The sequence below is a fragment of the Oncorhynchus keta genome, chromosome 31 (genome assembly GCF_023373465.1).
Source record: "Oncorhynchus keta strain PuntledgeMale-10-30-2019 chromosome 31, Oket_V2, whole genome shotgun sequence".
In the NCBI taxonomy this organism is placed as follows: Eukaryota; Metazoa; Chordata; class Actinopteri; order Salmoniformes; family Salmonidae; genus Oncorhynchus; species Oncorhynchus keta.
The window spans coordinates 6,597,027-6,619,969 of record NC_068451.1 but is presented as its reverse complement, the minus strand read 5'-3'; the positions used below and the strand labels follow the sequence as shown (position 1 = coordinate 6,619,969).

General features: G+C 39.3%; 1 protein-coding gene across 3 annotated transcripts; it reads left to right on the top strand.

Annotated features, from left to right (window-relative positions):
- Positions 1 to 1,091: 1,091 nt before the first annotated feature.
- LOC118364276 (SH3 domain-containing kinase-binding protein 1-like) lies at positions 1,092 to 22,674 on the top strand. 3 transcript variants are annotated; one of them, XM_035745682.2, is made up of 17 exons: positions 1,092 to 1,255; positions 2,438 to 2,595; positions 2,886 to 2,943; positions 3,469 to 3,578; positions 4,519 to 4,609; positions 4,725 to 4,786; positions 4,899 to 4,944; positions 6,035 to 6,129; positions 7,608 to 7,709; positions 8,213 to 8,264; positions 16,260 to 16,310; positions 16,521 to 16,644; positions 18,216 to 18,381; positions 19,272 to 19,325; positions 19,574 to 19,764; positions 20,169 to 20,232; positions 20,544 to 22,674. In XM_035745682.2, the coding sequence occupies exons 1-17, from the start codon at positions 1,252 to 1,254 to the stop codon at positions 20,574 to 20,576; spliced, it is 1,461 nt and encodes a 486-aa protein (XP_035601575.1). In that variant the 5' UTR covers positions 1,092 to 1,251; the 3' UTR covers positions 20,577 to 22,674. The 3 variants fall into 3 exon arrangements, with proteins under 3 accessions (XP_035601575.1, XP_035601574.1, XP_035601576.1); XM_035745681.2 differs by having other exon boundaries at positions 3,466 to 3,578; XM_035745683.2 differs by lacking the exon at positions 19,272 to 19,325 and having other exon boundaries at positions 3,466 to 3,578.
- Positions 22,675 to 22,943: the final 269 nt, after the last annotated feature.

The following is a 22,943-nucleotide window of genomic DNA, read 5'->3' as shown; positions in this document are numbered from 1 at the left end:
TTGAATGCCCTACTCCTTGAAGTTTGCAGTTACCCTTTAGTGTGTGTACTTTACTGTATTTATGCTTGGGATATCGCTCTTCAACAGGAAAAGTTCAAAATCGCTGTAGGACGTCTTTACCAGTATTGCGCGTTCACGTAGCCTACTAGCCACCATTCAATCAACGTTATGGACTAAACATTTCAATCCTGTTGCTGTAGTATTCTTTCTGTGACGATATAGGTCAACATGAGTAAACATGAGCTAGATAATATTTAACGGGAAACCATTCGATGTGGTGAAACAGTATTAGCAATGGAGGGTGAACATTTTCACATATTGCGGCTGGAGCCTCCAAGACACATGTTCAATACCTTGACAGAGTAATGCAATTGATTTATTCTTTGCTGCAGCAATGTCCTTCTCATGCACGCCATTGCAGACGTTGTTCAGTCAAGCATGCTCGTTTTCTTTTATTTATTATTTATTTTAACTTCATTTAACTAGGCAAGTCAGTTAAGAACAAATTCTTATTTTCAATCACAGCCTAGGAACAGTGGTTTAACTGCCTGTTCAGGGGCAGAATGACAGATTTGTACCTTGTCAGCTGGGGGATTTGAACTTGCAACTTTTTTGGGCTACTAGTCCAACGCTCTAACCACTAGGCTACCCTGCCGCCCCGAAATCTGCCATCTCCAATGTAAGCTTCTCTATGAATGGACACCTATTCTACCGTAAGGAGTACACACACACACACACACACACACACACACACACACACACACACACACACACACACACACACACACACACACACACACACACACACACACACACACACACACACACACACACACACACACAGTACACACATCATTGCATCACATTGACATATTGTGACTGTCTTGTTTCTTTCCCATACAATGTATGACAGTTACTTTTACAGCTGAAAATATGTGGCCATGTTCTTTTTCACCCTAGCCTATTGTCTCTCTCCAAATAGAAACCTGTCCCACCTGCTCTCTCTCCTCTTACTCTCTCGCTTGCTCTCTCTGACCCGTCGTCCTCCTGGCTGGTGGCTTGTCATGACTAGCTGAAGTAGATGTTAATGAATGACTAGAGGGAAGGAGGGCCCTGGCTAGCCATATATAGCTTTGCTTCTTGGGCAATACTTTCTTTCAGTTCTCCTTCTGTAGCATGAGGTGTCTGTCTGTCCTCTGAAGAGGATTTACATAAACGTCTAGAAGAGAGAGTAAAGCTTTCTAAGAAGTCATGGGTAAGTGCATTGTAACTGTGTGGTCCATTCAGCAGGGTCTAGAAGGGTTTTGGGGAATGTTTACAATGTCTGTCAATCAATCAGTTATGTTCAGGGCAATTGACAAGAACTATAGTTTAGAAAATGTATGGTCATTTTGTATTCCCAAATAATAGTTGCGAGTGGAGGTGATTTTAGTATACCAGAGCCTGTTCGTGTGTCTAGTTTAAACACCCTGTTTGTCATTAAACAGACAACAGAGATAATGATCTTTCTTATTTATTATCCAGAAAACAAAGGGGTAGTAGGTCTCTGGGTGTCCACTATACTTTTGCAGTTGGTGTTGCAGGCTTGCTTCATAGCTAACATTGACATAAATGCCTAAAGCCAGGTAAACAGGTTAGCACTAGTACTAGCAGTGGATAATGGGTGTGTAGGCAATGGGTGTGTGTGGTAATAAAAACGACTTGAACAGACATCTTTTCACTATCCCAGGGCAAATTCCAAACTGTAATGTTTGATATCCATTTTGCTGCCCCAGTACTGTACTGTAACCTTGGTTTACATACCTGTACATGTTGTTCAAACACAAATATGCTACAGGAGACTGATTTGGTTTACAAAGGCCGTGGTGTTTAGTCAGAAAAAATAAAAGCTTTTCTTGCCTATGATTTGCTGTATGTTCCAAGCACAATAACCTTGAAATCACATTGCTGTCCATTGCAACTCTACTACTCTCCTCCAGCCTTGCATGGAACATACCACATAGCCTGTTGAAACAAGCATTGCCGTTCTAGATGTTGGGGCACATTACCTGTCTAATGAGTCCAAATAATCTCGCAATACCATTACCCTTCTCACACTATGCAGCCAAGCTGAGTCAAACAAGCTGGTTATATACCCACCATAGTTGCCAAAACCATGCTAGAGAGGACAATGTGAAAAGCAATATCCATGCCAGCACAGTACGGTTTGGATCAGCACAATAGTGTGAAAAGGGTCCACGTAATCTCTCTCCCCCTCCCCATGTGTTTGAGTTACCAGACTATGGTGTTAACCTTCTAGATGTTGGGCCACATTATTTGTTAAATGACTCTAATTAACTGCAGTTCCTCAAGCAATGTTGTTAGGTCTGTTTGAAAAGAGAATGAAACTTGCAACATCATATTCTCTTCCCCCTCCTCCCCTATTTGTGTGTCTCAGAGGTGCTGGTGCTGATAGCCTTTGAGGGCACAATGGGAGATGAGATGACGGTGCAGGTGGGAGACGTAGTGACGAGTGTCTCCAATGCCAGCGAGGAGGGCTGGCTGGAGGGGGAACTGAGGGGCAAGAGGGGCATCTTCCCCTCTAACTTCGTCAAGGTACGGTATGTCAATCAAGAGTTTGCCTTCATGCCTTCAGTCCCAGGATTAGGATTAATACCATTTCAATTCAGTCAACCAAGGAAGTCAGATGAAATGATATTCTGTCAAGGAACTGAAATTCCATCATTTCAGTTTACTTCCTTCCTTGACTGATTTGAAATCGGTTCGACCACATCTCTGATCAGCTTACTGTTTGTGCATTTTCATGAACTACCCGTTGCATACTGTATTACTTGACTCGTTAGCTTTTTCATTGTATGTGTCTGTATCTTTTATTTCCCACACAGGAGGTGCCAGTGTATTTGATTGGTGACAGCAAGAGGGAACCAAGAAGCCTACGGAAATGTATGTGTCACTCTCCAATGGCTTTAAACCTCCACTACCATGTCACTCTGTTCATTGTGTTTCCCATAACTTGGATCTGTAGCTTAAACTGGATCCAGATATGTTTCCCAGTCTATCGAACACAAACCCTGTGTTGTGCTGAAATGTGGAAGTGTTTTGGTTCGTGCCCATCGAGATACACACACACTTTGTCAGCACGACAGGCTCAAACAAGTAATTAAAGGCCTTGTGCAGATATACAGCCTCGCCTGCTAGTACCAAGCTTAATTATAATGCACACAGAGTCTACTGTTAAGGCACAGTCCCTTTGAGGGATTCAATTAGTTACAACACGACGAAGCGTCAATTCTTCTAGTCATGCTCTGAGTCTGGAGTCTATAAGTGATCATGTTGAGACGTCTGTATTTGTTGACTTCTACATTTCTCTACTGAATTTCTATTCATCATTAGTTTGAACTATTACTTTAGAAAAATAAGAAGAGTTTTGACTAATCTTGTGGCTGGTACAATGCTTTGTTCAAGCAGCGAGGATGATTAAACAAACAAGGAAGTGTGAGGTGGCCTTTGCCTACAGTCCCTTGAATGAGGACGAGCTGGAGCTGGTTGTCGGGGAGACCATTGAGATCCTCAGAGAGGTAAAGTGCTGCTTTTATCAGTACTGACGCTAGACTATCGATGGATGGGAAAACACTTGCAAACATACTAGAGGAGGAATCTCCAACAAATATCCCACAAGGCAATTTAACGAGGCCCTAGACCCAAATTATTCGGAGACCCCTGCTCTATAGTGTCAGTGTAAATGAGTTGTAGGTTTGTTGGAGAGAACATTAGCTGCTCTCTTTAGAAGGATATGTTTATGTTTTTGCTTCATAATTGGAGTGGCATATCATATTTACTTTCGTTGTATCATATCTCTAATGGCAAATTCATGAGCATGAGGAAACAACCACAAATCATTTATCTTGTTTGCCTAGCTAGATATGATATTAAAATGTCACACCTCCAAAAGCTCAGAAAAACAAATAGTCGCACAGACACTTCCAGCAATGCATATTCATTGTGATATTTCCCCAAGATTATCCAGAAGAAATCACGTTTCTCGCACACATAACAACTTTACTCTGAGGTGTGTACAGATGTAGGCTCTTCATTTGAGCCAGTTTGCTACAGCAGGAAAATAATCCTGCAGCAGTAACAGGAAATTATAGTTATTATGTGGATCACAGGAGGTTGGTGGCACCTTAATTGGGGAGCATGGGCGTGGTAATGGTTTCACCGTTCCAGACATTATTATGAGCCGTCCTCCCCTCATATATAATTCATGGATATTTCACAACAAATTACAAACTTCAGACACCTTTTTAAACCTCAAACCTCAAACACACACCTGGAAATGTTCTCCTGCAACCGGACGATCAAATTAAGATCCTACATCTGTAAACGCTATGCTGACCAAACCTGTTTTGAGAATTCCTATGCATGTGGATGATTGGTGAAACATTCTCTGTTACACGGTGCTATTCTTATATTTCTGTTTCTCTTCTTTTTTCTTCTCTCTCTTCTAACACCTGATAGATTGAAGATGGATGGTGGATGGGAATGAAAAGTGGTAAAGTGGGAGCGTTTCCATCAAACTTCACCAAAGAGATATTTGTCTCTCCAAAAGGTGGGATTTTCAAATGGCTTTTTGTTTTTTTTGCACTGCGGAGTTACTGTACATGTTCTGAGAGTGGACTTGAATCAATATACCCTTATAGAACTTCCTTCTCAATCTTTTTCAGATGTCAAGCATAACGAGAGCAAAACCAGACCCAAACTCTCAGATACAATGTTTAGTAAAGAGGTATGGAATGCAAGATAAATCAAAATACAATACACATGGGATGTTTTTCTCCTGAAAACGTAGGTGTGAGATGCCATTGATGAATTTAATACATTTTTTTTTCTTTTTTAAGACAAAGCTACCTCAGAGGACGAGTGTTAGGAACAAAACAAAAAATGGTAAGTTTTTATAGTTCTTATTCCTACTTTATGTATGTTGTATAAATGAGTGGACTGCATTTTGAAATACATTTTAAATTGTCAAATAAAAGGTCCATCCTTGTACCCCTCATCAAATTCATCCTCCTTGTGGGAGAGACTTTTTGATACATTGAATGAAACTGCAAAGCAATGTCTCCACTGAATATAGAAATGTTCTGATGTACTACAACAACAGTGAGACCTCTGCTTGTGACAAGTGTTCTATTTTTGGACCCAACTACCACTTTAGGCAGGTGTCCACAAATAATAGACAGCCACATCATTGGCATGTGACTGCCAGTAATTCCCACTGTTTACCTAATAGGCTATGTGGGTGTTGGCCCACAGAAACTTTGACGTTCACCCTGGCCTGATGTCACAGTTTCATGTGGGAAAAAGTAAATGGTTCAAACAGGCTAAACAGGTTAATCTCATATTTCAGTAAAAATACTTTAAAGTACTACTTAAGTCGTTTTTGGGGGTATCTTTAATTTACTATTTATATTTTTGACAATTTTTACTTTTACTTTACTACATTCCTAAAGAAAAGAATGTACTTTTTACTCCATACATTTTCCCTGACACCCAAAAGTACTCATTACATGTTGAGTGCTTAGCAGGACAGGAAAATGGTCCAATTCACGCACTTATCAAGAGAACAAGTGGTCATCCCTACTGCCTCTGATCTGTCAGACTCACTAAACACAAATGCATTGTTTGTAAATTATGTATTTTGGAGTGTACCCCTTGCTATCTTCACATTTTAAAAACAAGACGACGGTGCCATCTAGTTTGCTTTATATAAGGAATTTGAAATTATTTATAATTGTTCTTTTACTTTTGATACTTAAGTATATTTAGAACCAAATACTTTTAGACTTTTACTCAAGTAATATTTTACTAGGTGACTAACTTTTACTTGAGTATGACAATTGGGTACTTTTCCTACCCCTGGTCATGATGAGGTATTGTGATAAATTACTGTCAGCGTCTGTTCAACATGATCTTACAACCAATGCATTGCTTAGGTTCTCTATATAACACTCCCTTCTCTTTTATGTCTACTCAGTGAAGGAATGTTGTCAAGTCATGTTCGACTATCGAGCCTTGACCGAGGACGAGTTGAATCTAAAGAAGGGAGACATTGTTACAATCATCACCAAGGTTTGTACGAATGCTGTCATCCATGTTCCCCAATGCAATATACTGTACCTTCATGACTTTATGCCTTTTGGGACCAAAATCAAGGATATTCTGCTCCAGTTTTGGACTAGTATAAACATGGTTATACAATTTCATAAATATTTTTTCTCCTCTTCAACCAGACAAACCTGTTAAGTGACTTGTGAGCAATTCCGTGAAAATATGTGCCACTAGACGACAAAGCATGCACAATTACATAAGTGGGGAAAACATACAAAAATCTGATGGTATAAATTATATTCCAAATTACAGTGGTGTAAAGTAACTACATTAAGTAAAACATACTTTAAAGTATTACTTAAGTCGTTTTTTGGGGTATCTGTACTTTACTTTTTATATTTTTGACAACTTTACTCCCATACATTTTCCCTGACACCCAAAAGTACTTGTTACATTTCGAATGTTCATGGTAGGACAATAATGTCGCCCAATTCACGCATGTACAGTATCAAAATAATGTATCGTCACACCTACTCATTCAAGGGGTTTTCATAATTTTTTACTATTTTCTACATTGTAGAATAATAGTGAGGACATTAAAACTATGAAATAACACATATTGAATCATGTAGTAACCAAAAAAGTGTTAAACAAATTAAAATATGTTATATATAATATTTGAGATTCTTCAAAGTAGCCACCCTCTATAACACCTTAGCACACTCTTGGCATGCTCTCAACCAGCTTCATGAGGCAGTCACCAGGAATTAATTTCAATTAATGCCTTGTTAAAAGTTAATTTGTGGAATATCTTTCCATCTTAATACGTTTGAGCCAATCAGTTGTGTTGTGACAAGGTAGGGGTGGTATACAGAAAAAAGCCCCCATATTATGAAAAGAACAGCTCAAATAAGCAAAGAGAAACGACAGTCCATCATTACACTTTTTTTGGTTCCAAAATGATTCCATATGTGTTATTTCATAGTTTTGATCTCTTCACTATTATTCTACAATGTAGAAAACTGTTAAAAAAAATAAAGAAAAACCCCTGAATGAGTAGGTGTGTCCAAACTTTTGACTTGTACTGTATATATCAAAGAGAGAATCGTGCCGTCTGGTTTGCAAAAAATAAGCACTTTGATGTTTAGCATTAACTTTTACTTTTTACCTTTGAATACTTTTTCCACCACTGTACTTAAGTTTATTCAAACCCATATACCTTTAGACTTTTACCCAAGTAGTATTTTCCTGGGTGACCTTTACTTTTACTTGAGAAATGTTCTATTAAGGAATCTTTACTTTTACTCAAGTATGATAATTGAGTACTTTTTTCCACACTGCCAAATTATAAGTGGAAGGTTTATAAGATTTATGATAACTTTGAAGATCAAATATTAGTGTCCACTGTGGGCAATGACCATGGTCCTCATGGACATTGTCGTTTTTTGAACTATGTGTAGTTTTTTGAGTTGCTCTTTACACAATGTCTCCTTCTGAAGGAAACAGAGGACGAGGGCTGGTGGGAGGGAGAGATGAACGGACGCAGAGGTTTTTTCCCCGACAACTTTGTCATGGTGATACCGACGACAGATGGTCTCCAAGTGAGTGAGGGAAACGTTCTCAGCAATAGTCTTGCTTTCGCCCTGTGAATGGGAATTCCCCCCCACACATTCCAGGTGGTTTTAGCCATTACATTACACGGACCTAAGCAGCTATGACACCAACCAGTATTTATTAGACCGCAACAGGTCAATAAAAACAAAGCCCTTCATCTACAGTTGACTGACATAAAAATAAAAAAAACATTTCCAGTCAGGTCTTTCTTATATAACTAACCTATAAAGGTTTCTGACTCAAAGATCTCTTCAACATCCGCAGTGTAGGAGTCACTGACAAACATTTCTGCCTGTGGAAAGTGTTAGTTTAATTTTAATTGTATTCATTTTATATATATAGATATATATATATATATAAAACAATACAAGACAGTACGAATGGCCGCTCGCATCACTGGGTGCTCTAATCAGTGGGTGTGTGTTACTGCAAATAGGCAGTAAAGAGAGACTGAGCCAACCTGTAGTGTGTTCCTTCCCTTTTCCTCCAGTCTGGGAGCACCAGCCAACCACCTGCGCGCCGTGGCACGGAAAGACGCTCAGGTAAAGACAGCAATTTCCTGTTTTAACAAAGAGTCCAGTGCAATAGGATATACGGTTACACAAGTTAATCCATGATACCAATATGACAGTACAGAATGTCTTGTGATTTAGATGCTGACGATGGAGCTTTTGAGGTTTAACAGAATAGCTGGTGCAACAAAACATACTGTGACACCCATAGAGCTCACAATAAATTACTATTATAATTAGTATTAGTGTATTAGTATTTTAATTCCTAATTCTATGGTGACACCAATCTGTGACACACCAATATGAACACCAATATGATTTAGAGATGCTAATGGGAGATGAATTAGAGAATTCTCACACAATGAAATGGCTACGGTTGCTACTGTTGGTGTTCAGTCTGGCACGGTGTTCAGTCTGGCACGGTGTTCATGTTTTAGGGTGTGTGAGGTTGTTGTTTTAGCAGCCGAATATGAGATGATTTTGTGTGGTCCAAATGGCTTCCTGAATATTTCCAAATCAAGGTCTTTGTATTTTAGAGATACTGTTCTTGTGGATGGAAAACAGACATTAACATAGGCATGTTACAAAACATGTAATACTGTACTCAGGTTGAGGGAGTATGGTGACCCTAACGGTCAAGTTACAGTAGCTTTTAAAATTGAGTGACAATGGCACAGGGAGACACCTGTGCCATTGATACCTCACCTCCTCTCTACTCAACCAAAACATCCAGAACCTTAACACCCATGAAGACCTACAGGAAATCCTGCAAAGACTGAAACCACATCAGGATCTTGGCTACTTCACAGAGACCATCATATTATTCTCCCCAAGAAAGTTATGACATCAACACTTGAATATAGGATGATGATTCATATTGGCCTTGTGCTAACATCCACTCAATCCATCTGTCGGCTGTCTGTAACTGAACCACACTGAGGTTTTTATTAGCAAACCAGACCACAGACACACTCACATTTCTTCAGTCCAGACTACATATGCAAATCTTATGTAAGTGAAACCTCCCCCCTAAAGATCAATATAATGCAGGAAAGCCCCAGAATACTCAGTTATTTTGGCGTCAAATTCACACAACCACACCTATATTAAATTCACGGATGTAACCGGTAACAGGTTAGATGCTTTGACAATCTAAAATGTGGTTTGTGTGATATTAATGGAAGCTCCCAATCGTCCCTATTTCAGATACTAGTTTTTTATTGCCTCTCAATTATCTATAGCTATGCATCATACAACGAAGTTGGGTAGGATAAATGATTGTTCATTGTTGAAGTTTCAAAGCTGTTCAAATGTTTCAAGTTGACCTTTCTTGGCCTGAAGTTCTAGCATTTTAATATGTGGTATATTTAGTCTCAACATTTTGATGACTGCATGTTGTTCAACGAAGGAATAGACCCACTGGCCACACCACATCATTTCAATGTGGATAAGACGTTTTCAATGGCGTTCAAGATTCTGAACAGATGATTATAGCGATTGTGAAGCTCTCCACAGACCTGCGACAACTTATGCATGCAATCTTGAACATGTGATTACATAAGAAGAAATGTGTAGCCAAACGCAACCAAACATTAACATTTAAAAGAGAATGCATCTACCTCTTGGATAGTTCCATCTGAGCCACTAGCTTAATCCCATTCTTTAACTTTTATTTTTGAATTGGAGATGTGAATCCAACATATCATTTGTTAACTTGTCGACAAGTTCATTTATTATATTTCAAAAATGATATTGTGTTCGGTTGTCAACACCTGGATAGTTCCATCTGTGCCATTGACTTCTGACTTTAATTCCAGTTTGTCTACAAATGAATAATTGATATGTTATATTCACGTCTCTATCTCAACCAAACATCTACATTTAAAAATAGGACTAAATGAAATAAAATAAAAATTTGAACGCACTAAATGAAGATTGATTTGATTTAATCCTATTCTTTTTAACTTAGATTTTTGGTTGAGATGGAGTCGTGAATCCAACATATCAGACATATCAGACAAACTGGAATGAAGTCGCACAGAGTCAGTCGCACAGATGGAAGCAAAGCAAAAAAAACTCTCCTTCAAATGTTAATATTTGGTTGCGTTGACAACGAAACACAATTCAATTCTACATTACATTTGAAATCAACTAGAGCTTGAAACCAATCAGCAACAAGAGCTGTTGATGACTTTGCAAATGCTATAGGCATAAATAGCATCATTGATGTTAAATGAGTGGTAAAGTATGGTCACATTTCATTTGCTCTGTTTAACCTACCCTTTGGAATGACTTTGATAGCAACAGCGAATCTATTTATTTTCTAAGTGGAGAACACTCGACCATCGTTCTCACGATAGCACATTGGTAATAGTCAGTGATGAATTACATAGCTACAGTACCAGTCAAAATTTTGGACACACCAACTCATTCCAGGGTTTTTCTTTATTTTATTTTTTTTACTATTTTCTACATTGTAACAGTAGTGTAAAGTACTTAAGTAAAAATACTTTAAAGTACTACTTAAGTAGTTTGTTGGATACTTTTACCACTACATTCCTAAAGAAAATAATGTACTTTTTACTCCATACATTTTCCCTGACACTGAAAAGTACTTGTTACATTTTGACAGGAAAGTGGTCCAATTCACACACTTATCAAGAGAACATCCCTCGTCATTCTTACTGCCTCTGATCTGGTGGACTCACTAAACACAAATGCTTCATTTGTAAATTAGGTCTGAGTGTTGGAGAAAAAAAAGAAAGAAAACGATGCCGTCTGCTTTGCTTAGTATAAGGAATTTGACATTATTTATAATTTTACTTTTGATACTTAAGTATATTTCAGAAATTCTATTTACTTTTGATACTTACGTATATTTTAAACCAAAAACTTTTAGACTTTTACTCAGGTAGTATTTTACTAGGTCACTTTTCTATTAAGGTACCTTTACCGTAGTACATTTTCCACCACTGCATTTTAGAATAATAGTGAAGACATCAAAACTATGAATACATATGGAATCATGTAGTAACGAAAAAAGCGTTAAACAAATCAAAATATATTTTATATTTGAGATTCTTCAAAGTAGCCACACTTTTCTTTGATGACCGCTTTGCACACTCTTGGCGTTGTCTCAACTAGCTTCATGAAGTAGTCACATGGAATGCATCTCAATGAACAGGTGTGTCTTGTTAAAAGTTAATTTGTGGAATTTCTTTCCTTAATGCGTCAGTAGTGTTGTGACAAGGTAGGGGTGAAATACAGAAGATAGCCATAGGTAAAAGACCAAGTCCATATTATGGCAAGTACAGCACAAATAAGCAAAAAGAAATGACGGTCCATCATTACTTTAAGACATGAAGGTCAGTCAATATGGAAAACGTCAAGAAATTTGAACGTTTCTACCATCAAGCGCTATGATGAAACTGGCTCTCATGAGGAACGCCACAGAAAAGAAAGACCCAGAGTTGCCTCTGCTACATAGGATAAGTTCATTAGAGATACCAGCCTCAGATTGCAGCCCAAATAAATGCTTCACAGAGTTCAAGTAACAAACACATCTCAACATCAACTGTTCAGAGGAGAATGCGTGAATCAGGCCTTCATGGTCGAATTGCTGCAAAGAAACAACTACTAAAGGACACCAGTAAGAAGAGACTTGTTTGGGCCAAGAAACACGAGCAATGGACATTAGACCGATGGAAATCTGTCCTTTGGTCTGATGAGTTCAAATTTGCGATTTTTGTGTCTTTGTGAGATGCAGAGTAAGTGAATGGATGATCTCCGCATGTGTGGTTCCCACCGTGAAGCATGGAGGAGGAGGTGTGATGGTGTGGGGGTGCTTTGCCGGTGACACTGTCTGTGATTTATTTATAATTCAAGGCACTTTATCAGCATGGCTACCACAGCATTCTGCAGCAATAAGCCATCCCATCTGGTTTGCGCTTAGTGGGACATTCATTTGTTTTTCAACAGGACAATGACCCAAAACACACCTCCAGGCTGTGTAAGGGCTATTTGACCAAGAAGGAGACTGATGGAGTGCTGTATCAGATGACCTGGCCTCCACAATCATCCGACCTCAACCCAATTGAGATGGTTTGGGATGAGTTGGACCGCAGAGTGAAGGAAAAGCAACCAACATATGTGGGAACTCCTTTAAGACGGTTGGAAAATCATTCCTCATGATTTTATTTGATTTTATTAGGATCTCTTTTAGTCCCCATTTGGACTAATCTTCCAAGAGTCCTGAACATTAAAATACAATTTATAATACAAACACACTTTCACATATAACACACTATTACAAACATACATAATACACTAGCATAATGACCCAATAAATAAATAAATAAATAAATACTAAAATTTTAAAAAATATATAAATAAATATTGATTCTTCATCTACTATAGTCCCACAACATTTCTATATACTATATTTAAATTGTTTTAAAATAATGTTTAAACTTATATATTGAAAGGTTTCTAGTTTGCTCAGTTAATTTATTCAATTTCTTTATTGCTCTAAATCGAAATGTTCTTTTGCCCATTTATTTTTTCTGTCTGGATAACGCATGGATGGTGGACAATCTATTCCTAGTATTTACGGAATGTCTGTCTCTTACCAACTGAATACCACTGTGAATAGAACTTGGCCGTTTTAAATTATGTATATTATAAAACAAGATAAGCATGTTTTTTTCAATTATCTTGTCGATTGATGACCAACCAAGAACATTGCCCATGACTGCAACAGAAGAACCATATCTCCGCCTTAAAACAACCCATGACTGCAACAGAGGAACCATATCTCCGCCTTAAAACAACCCATGACTGCAACAGAAGAACCATATCTCCGCCTTAAAACAACCCATGACTGCAACAGAAGAACCATATCTCCGCCTTAAAACAACCCATGACTGCAACAGAAGAACCATATCTCCGCCTTAAAACAACCCATGACTGCAACAGAAGAACCATATCTCCGCCTTAAAACAACCCATGACTGCAACAGAAGAACCATATCTCCGCCTTAAAACAACCCATGACTGCAGCAGAAGAACCATATCTCCGCCTTAAAACAACCCATGACTGCAACAGAAGAACCATATCTCCGCCTTTAAAACAACCCATGACTGCAACAGAAGAACCATATCTCCGCCTTAAAACAACCCATGACTGCAGCAGAAGAACCATATCTCCGCCTTTAAACAACCCATGACTGCAACAGAAGAACCATATCTCCGCCTTAAAACAACCCATGACTGCAACAGAAGAACCATATCTCTGCCTTAAAACAACCCATGACTGCAACAGAAGAACCATATCTCTGCCTTAAAACAACCCATGACTGCAACAGAAGAACCATATCTCTGCCTTAAAACAACCCCCATGACTGCAACAGAAGAACCATATCTCTGCCTTAAAACAACCCATGACTGCAACAGCAGAACCATATCTCTGCCTTAAAACAACCCATGACTACAACAGAAGAACCATATCTCCGCCTTAAAACAATCCTTGCAGCTTTATTCTGTGCATTCTGCAGCCTCCTAACTTCACTAGATGATGCATTTCCCCAGACCACCGAACAATAGTTCACTTGACTCTCAACCAATGCCTGTGTTATTTGCTAAAGGATTTTCCCTGGTAAATATTTAGCTATCCTTCTGATTATGCATGCTGTTTTAATATATATATTTTTTTACATAGATTAGTTATTTGAGACGACCATGATAAGCAGTTGTCTAGCTGCACTCCCAATAGTTTGGTTTCTGCCACTTCTTCAATTTGTTCTCCTCCCATACTTAATTAACTGTATCCCATGCTGGTTGAAAGAATGCCAAGAGTGTGCAAAGCTGTCATCAAGGCAAAAATCTAAAATATATATATTTTTTGGTTACTACATGACTCCATATGTGTTATTTAATAGTTTTGATGTCTTCACTATTATTCTACAATGTGGAAAATAGTTTAACTAAAGAAAAACCTTTGAATGATTAGGAGTGTTCAAACCTTTGGCTGGTACTGTAAGCAGGGCTTGGTTTAAACCCTGGATGGGAGACCACAGGGGAGCTATAAATAAGTTATCCAGCAGGAGGTGCTGCCATATCTCTGCCTTAAAACAACCCATGACTGCAACACAGAAGAACCATATCTCCGCCTTAAAACAACCCATGACTGCAGCAGAAGAACCATATCTCTGCCTTAAAGCAACCCATGACTGCAACAGAAGAACCATAATGATCTGAAATTGTTTTAAAGATACAAATGCGACATATTTGATGTTGAAATTTGCCGATGATATAATCCTGTGGTTGTAAACCCTCTAAACTAGAGTTGACGTGGATTACTTCTTTCAAATCCAATGTCGTTTCCATGTAGATTCCATGTCACAATAGGCTGACAAATTACATTCAAACAACGTTGATTCAACCAGTTTGTTCCCAGTGGGGAGGGATAGACCGCATGTAACACATGTTTTTACCTAAAACAGGAGGATGTGGGTGTCCAATCTTGAGACTGTCAGTAGCATACATAACAGGATGTGGTTCACATGCAGGTTTTATCTAAGTGCACCAGATATGGCTTCAAAACACACTTCTGCTGACGGTACAACTTGTGTTTAAGACGCTAACTGTTAGTTAGCTGTTAGGCTGCTGGATGTTTCGTCCCAGCTTTAAATAAATAAAGCCTTTCTAATTGAATACAAAGAGTACACAACATTAAGATGCAATATTTCAATCACATAATGTATTTTAATAATGAAATCTGTGCACAAATACTCAATAAAAGTTTGTTATTGCTACAAGACCCCTTTGATTGATGTTTTGAGGCACTGGCTCTTGCTGAACAATAACAAACGTGCATATCTTGCTGTTTGAGTTCAAACATTAAAAGGCCTGGCAGTCATTTGGAGATAATATCATCCCAACTCAAAACTGCACTTGAATCCCTCCACCCAACCCCATCGCTCCTACTACCCCATTGGCGTCTAGTGTCACTGGGGGGTTGCAGTTATGTCACAGGAAGTCATACACCATGATGGAGAGGGGAATGTAATACAGTTGGTCACATGACCTGGCTGAGATGCCTTGGAGGAAGCCAGTGGGTGGGGGACCGTAGAGAGCTCTGTCTGTCACAGTGGCTTTTCACAAGCGGCCCAAGCAGCCAACTCTGCAACAACTCTAGTGCTTCACATTGGTGGAAGGGCTTGGTCAGGGAGTTGTACATGTGCTTTGAACTGAGAAGGTAGGCTCTATTCCCATTCATTTACTATTGGTCAGTCTGTGGAATTCATCATCACCAGTCTCTTTTGGTGGTTTATTGTCTTACATGTCAGCATGACACTCAGCATGTTCTTCCTCTGTATCTTGAGAGATGTGCTAAAAGCTATAATGCAGATTCATGTTATTATTGACTTGGCTGTATTGTGGTCAGTTCCCTTAACTGCACTCTAGTTGATCTTTTTTAAATATTCTTTTTATTAAACACTATAATTGCTTGGTTAACTCTAAATGGTAATTGAAAGGCAGAATATTGTGCTTTGTCAAAAGACACTCCCATAAGTCTATGATACCTATCTGTTCACACTTGAGGGATCTCCTTTGTGATAAGTTAGTTCCACCCTCCAAGCCAAGGCCTTCTCAAGGGAGATTGTTGGGAACAGTAACTACAGTATGTTGGATTCTGTAGGATTCTATTGGACACAGCTGTGAACTAGCCTGCTCCTATGACATACAGAATCTTGGCTTCGCATGCCACTATACTGGTTGTAATTGAATCAAACTCAAATGGAAGAAAATGAACAAAGTTTCTGCGCTACATGAATATTCATTTGCATTTTAATGCAATTATGCTAAGTACATTTTTGCAGAGAATTATTGACCCTGGAGGTCTGCGTCTTGATGCTGATGTACACTCACCGTTGTCGTAGCGAAGAGAACAACACACCAGTAGCAAGATAGATAGCTGTGGCCGGGTATAATATGGTGTGCATTCTGTGCTCTTATGGTCTTCTAGTCAAGGCAGAGGGTTCAGCGATGGAGAAGAGCAGCCCTGCAAAAGCAAAAGGTAATATACAGTATGTTGATACCATTCAATTAAAGTACAGTTTTACTGTGTCTGTAGTCTCATTTAACCAGATGTTGTATTAGATGATACTTTAAAATACAGAGGAGATGAGGCTTTACAATTGTACCAAGGTTTGTGTGTGTTGTTAATAAGTACATATGAGTACAGTTTGCTTACTAGCAATGCTTAAATGTGCACATGTGCACACAGATGAGAAACCAGAGAGTAAAGACCTGAGAAGCAATCCCCCAACCAAAGTCAAGCTCCCTGCTCCAAGTAGACCTGCACAACCACCTCCAGTGAAGGACAAGCCTCTGAAGTTTGGTAGTAGCAAGTGAGTGATTCTAGAATATCCACTACTGTTTTTAAGTTTGGTGTCACTTATAAATGTCATTGTCCATTAAAATAACATAAAATTGATCAGTGAACAGGCCTTCTATGCAGAGTTGCAAAGAGAAAGCCATATCTCAGACTGGCCAATAAAAAGAAAAGATTAAGATGGACGAAAGAACACAGACACTGGACAGGGGAACTCTGCCTAGAAGGCCAGCATCCCAGAGTCATCTGTTCACTGTTGACATCGAGACTGGTGTTTTGCGGGGTACTATTTAATGAAGCTGTCAGTTGAGAACTTGTGAGGCGTCTGTTTCACAAACTACATTTTTTCTCAGTCAACACCAACTATTTAGGTAGAGTATGGAGGTATAGTAGTGCCAACATGAATGCAAGCTTAATCCAATGTTGACACTAATATCACTCCATAGTATCAAGAATTAATGTAAATAGTTCAGACTTGTAAATGAAGGATTGCTTTCAGACTTTGTTTCTGATCAGAATGTACAAATAGGGCACTCATATGGAAGACTTAGTAGTTATATAATTGCAAAAGCCATTAATAAGAAAAGCAAAAGGTCTCTGCCAAGACAGGAACTGTTGATTCTATTTAAACTGGCAAGGAAGGAGAGTGTGGAGGAGAGTTTTGGTTCGTGCCTAGGTTACTATAGCACATAGTCTTCATGTCTTAATGCTGAATTGCCAGGATTCCCAAACCTTGAGTGGTTCACTGGAAACTCTCGGATGAGTCAGTGTGGGCCTAAACAGACGAGAGCAGCCCATTTCCTGTTTCCTGAACAAACACACACGCACACACACACACACACACACACACACACACACACACACACACGCACACGCACACGCACACACACACACACACACACACACACACACACACACACACACACACACACACACACACACACACACACACACACACACACACACACACACACACACACACACACGCACACGCACACGCACACGCACACATACACACACACAAACACGACTGGGAAAACAAAGAAGAAAAAGCCATTCGGACTGTTCTTTCCAAGTAACTGTCAAATGTTGGCGGCAATGCAATGATAGTGTGGCCTTGGCTAAAAGCATTTTGCTTATTTGTCAAATTCACTTTGGATTATTTACATTTACATTTAAGTCATTTAGCAGACGCTCTTATCCAGAGCGACTATCAGGTCAAACAAGTTTGTATATTTTTATTAAAAGCTATTGCGTCTTTTTGTTCTAGTGAGGGTGTTTGGTAGTTGAAAGGGGAAGTCTTAATGCTTGGCTAAACATTAACTCACTGAGGTTTCAATATGCAGTATATCACCACCTGCCTCTTAAAACATGCAACAGGAAACAGGATGCCACTTTTTCCACACTGAACCACAACAATTTTCATCAAAAGAAAATCTCAACTGTAGAATATGAAGCATATGTTTCATTTTTCTTTCTTTACATCATAGATTTTTGGGTCTAGTTAACCTTATGAATCAACCAGTGTAGGCCTGAAATAATGAAAGTTTAATTTCTCTGAAAGAAATGCCTATTTTCCCCCATTAGAGCCAATGGTGATCTCCTTCCTCTTTCACCAAAATGTTCAGAGGACAGCAACTCAGACCAGTTTGACGGAGTGGAGGTGTCCCCTGAGAAACTGAGTCACCCCACAGCCAACAGAGCCAAACCCCCACAGAGACGACCCCCATCAGCCCTCGTCACCAGTCCACAGGTATGGCGACAGTATTCCATATTGTATTATTATTAATATTATTATGGTACAGAATGCACCTCTGTACAGTGTACATATTATGACATACTAGGAACAGAAGCATTTCGCTACACCCATGATGACAATTACTAAATATGTGTATGCAACCAAAAGAATGGTATTTGATTTGATTTAGGACAGATCGCATGTTAGAACAGTCACACATCCATGGAATCTGTCAGAGTTACTTTGAGTTAGTGCCATTGTGGTATGTGTGTCCTAACATGGACACCACACACAGTTATGTTTCCTCTGAAACCACAGGGAGACAATGGGGCTTAATCACATGACGCATGACAGTAGACCCCCCCAACCTTTAGGATATCAAAGCAATGATGATACAATCCCCGATTTGTCTATTGTCATGACGCTACCAGTCCCTATCTGCCCAAAGGTGCACACTATACTCCACATCCACTCTGAAACCACAGGGGGGCAGTGTGGCCCAATACTCATCATGTTGTGACATTATGAACCCACAACCCCAGGTTAGCATAGAGATGATGATACATTCCCTGGTTAGTCTGATGTCATTTTCTAATGTCACGCCACAAGTACATATCTGCCTAGAGGAATCATTGTCATCACAGTCATAGGGGCATATCAGTGGAGAATAGTGGCCCCTGTTAGATTACATTCCTCCATAGTTTCCCTGAGGACTATTCGCTCGTATGACGTGGCCCATCTGGCCCACTAAGTCTGAACTCACCCGCCCAGAGAGAGAGAGAGATGGCCTGTTCATAAGTGGCTTGACAAGTTGCATGCCATGAAGGGTTAGTGAGGCCATGATGTGAGGAATGACTCTTAAAAAGAAATCGTCATTAAGGTCATTGTTGTTGTTCTAACCCTAGGCTCTGAGTGGCAGGGACCAGACAGAAGCAGAACAATTGCCTAAACTGCTGGAGGTTTGCAAAATTGACTTTGATTCCATATACATGAATACTCTATCATCATGTTAGGCCTTGCTGGCAAGTACATAGACCACAAAATTAACATAACGGCAATGTATCTCTCTCAAAGTATCAATTAGCCACAAAGTAACAACTGACTTTAAATAGGCTTACTGGGATTGAATAGATTTTAAAGGGCTTGAATTCTGGACCTGTCAACCCTTGACAATCAAACTGAGAGATACCTTGCCTATACTTTGCAGATTTCAGAAAGTCATTCACCACCATCCAAGCCTGAGCATTCTACCAAGAATCCAGTACCTTCCAGGCTAGCACTTCCCAAGGCTGTAGTGGAGGCCAGGGCAACCCAGGAGGAGAAGCCATGTCTGGACAGCCTATACGCTGAGGTCAGGGAGCTGAAGATGGTTCTGGAGCTGCTGCAAAACAGACATGAGTAAGTAGTATTACCCATTTATTCAGACTTCTAGATAACCAGGGGGAAAAAACTTGAGGAATCTGGGACAATAACCCGTTGGTTCAATTGTTCCACCAAGCTATTTTCAACGATTTTGATAATAGGTGGAATCTACAGCACACCCAAAAAACGATTATTGAAGGTGCTGAAGGCAAAATGCAAAACTGGAAACACAGGAAAAAGTCTCTGCACACTTCCAGTCAGACCTCTCCTCGCCTGGTTAAATCAGACTGAATGCTGGGCTCACCATTGTCGAAACTATTCAGTGTGGGTTAGCCAGGCTACATCTCTCCTGCCAAAAATGTAAACCATTCCATCCTTTTCGAACTCTTCTTTGACCTCTTAGTGCATCGATTGATATATTTTCTGTTCTCTCCTTGTAGACGAGACATACAGGAACTGAAAGAGGAACTGAGAGACGAGAGAAACAAACGTGTGGCGCTGCAGGTACGTGGAATATTTACAGTGAGCTCCAAAAGTATTGGGACAGTGACACATTTTTTGTTCTTTTGGCTCTGTACTCCAGCACTTTGAATTTGAAATGATACTATGACTATGAGGTTAAAGTGCAGACTGTTAAATAGCACATAAATATTGCACAAATATCGCACAAATAGCATACCCCCATGACATGCTAATCTCCCCTGTTATTGTAATAGTGAGAGGTTAGCATGACTTGTTTTGAACATACAATGTTTGGAGCATAAACACAAGCTTTTGACTTAACTGAATCTTATCACAATGTTTCCCCTGTGCAGGAGGAGGTACATGGTCTTAGGACTAAACATTAATCCCAACTGACATAATGACCGGGCGGTACATCTAAGTCAGGCTCTGTAATGTCATTCCCTTGAACACAAACTTGAAGTGAAATTCAAATGTTCCTGGCGTTGGAGTGCAAGAGAAGAAAGAAAGGATGCATGTCTGCTTCCTCTGCAGACAAACCAGCTGAGGCCACTTTAAGGGCTGGAATCAATCCGTATCTCTGAAGTATCACGGAAGATCCGCTTTATAGCTCGATTAAAAATGTAAAGGCAATGTTCCAACGTTTGCATTTAAGGTAAACGCTGCATCGGCAATTACCTTTAAAGGGATAATTTGGGATTTTGGCAATGAAGTCTTTTATCTTACTTCCCCGGCATCAGGTGAACCTGTGGATACCATGTTTATGTCTCTATGTGCAGTTTGAAAGAATTTGCTAACTAGCATTAGCATTAGTGCAATTACTAACTAGCGTTAGTGCAATGACTGGAAGTATCTACTAGCATGCTAGTAGATACCATAGACTTCCAGCCATTGGCCTAACTCTAGTTAGCACTGGCTCACAAAACTACCTCTAACATTGAGTACATCTGACTCTGGGGAAATCGATAAAGGGCTTCATTGCCAAAATCCCGAAATATACCTTTACATTTTAACACGGACCTTCCGCGATACTTTCGCGATAACGAGTGAATACAGACATAGATTGTAGTCTTCCATTTTGTTTGAGGGCATTCTGGACTTGATTGGCAAGGGACCAAAATTGGCAGGGGGCCAAAATGCTTTGTATAGATCGACCAAAATACTTTGTAGCCGGGATTCAATTCAAGGTGGGTTACAGCGCAGTGCACAATACAACTGATAATGTGTCTTTTAAAGGACTTTCACCCAATATTTACATGGTAAAACTGCACACGTTGGACCAAGCCTAAATCACTTTTAAAAGTATGCTATAGTGTTTTAACACGGCACACTCAATGCCTTGTATTGAATCCCGGCCTTTGGCATAGAAAATATGTTTTATTTTATATTGATGATATTGTATATTTCATTGAAAGAACAACACCAACCGAAAATACAGAGGACTGGTTTTATACATTGAATGTGGGCCACGTTTCTCAGTGATTATTTTCCTGTAAAAGCATATCTCTTATTTTTATGAGCATGTTTTGAAGAACAAGTGTTTGCCATATTTTGAAGCACTGTGTTTGCGGAACATGAGTCAACTTAACAAACTACTTGTATCTTTTGTGTAAACATTGTATATAAGAGTAACTATTTTACGTCTCTTTTATAAAATATAAAATAATACCTGTCCAAAATACTCCAGTGACTCAGCAACTATTCTGCAATGCTGCATGCATCCATTGGGAGGCACCTTTGTACTACTGTTGTGAATTCAGTGCTGCATTGTAGTTGGCTTTCAGGCCACAAAAACAAAACTATACAAGTTAATTCTGTGTAAATGAACCCTTTTCTCTTTTTTGGATGTGTCTTTAAGAATAGGTGCCAGGAGGTCACACTTGTGATCTAAATGTTAAATTAGTCATATAAAGGGTCAAGGGAAACTAATTAAAACCTTGAAAATACAGACACACTGAAATGAAGTGATCCGCCAGTGAAGCATGTCGGTATTATACTTTTTCAGCTGGATAAAAGTGGTTTGCGTCAGTCACACCAGAACATTAACTTAGCATACCGAAAGCATCATACCAGCATACTGAAACTGAATACAAGTTGACTCATCACAATGAACAAAAACAGAGGATGAAGGAAGAGAAACAAGGAGAGATTTACTGTCGGATATTTGATGAGATATCAGTATTTGTTGTTACCATTTTAGGCCTTTGGCTTCTCTTGAGTGAGCCCTATAGATCTGTTTCCCCCGTCTCGGCATTGGCGACATGCTTCTGGCACTGCCCGGGAAGTCTGTGAGCTGGAAAGCACATCTGGAGAGCATCTGGAACACATTAGAGAGAGTGGGCTTCTGAAACTGCCATGGGAACAAACTATTTTTAAAAATGGCATTGAATACGTGTGATGGACTGCATATTCCCTCTTGGGCTAAAACTGCTAGTGTAACATGAAATAAACTAAAGTAAATAAATAGGGTTTGTTGGTACGGCAGGATTTTCATAATTTCTTTCACATAAGGCCTTTTGAAAGTGATCCTTCATCCTTACGGACCTGCAAAGACAACTGAAAACTGGACTTCATGAAACGTATATGATAGGACACTAATCATAACTGTTACAGCACAGGCATTTCCATTAAACACATACATTTTGCAACTTCTTGAAACCCCATAATCAACCAAAGAGAAAATAGACAGCCTTTTCATTAGTCCAGAACAATATTTTTTAAAGGGAAACAGTTACTGTTAAAAAGGAGGGATT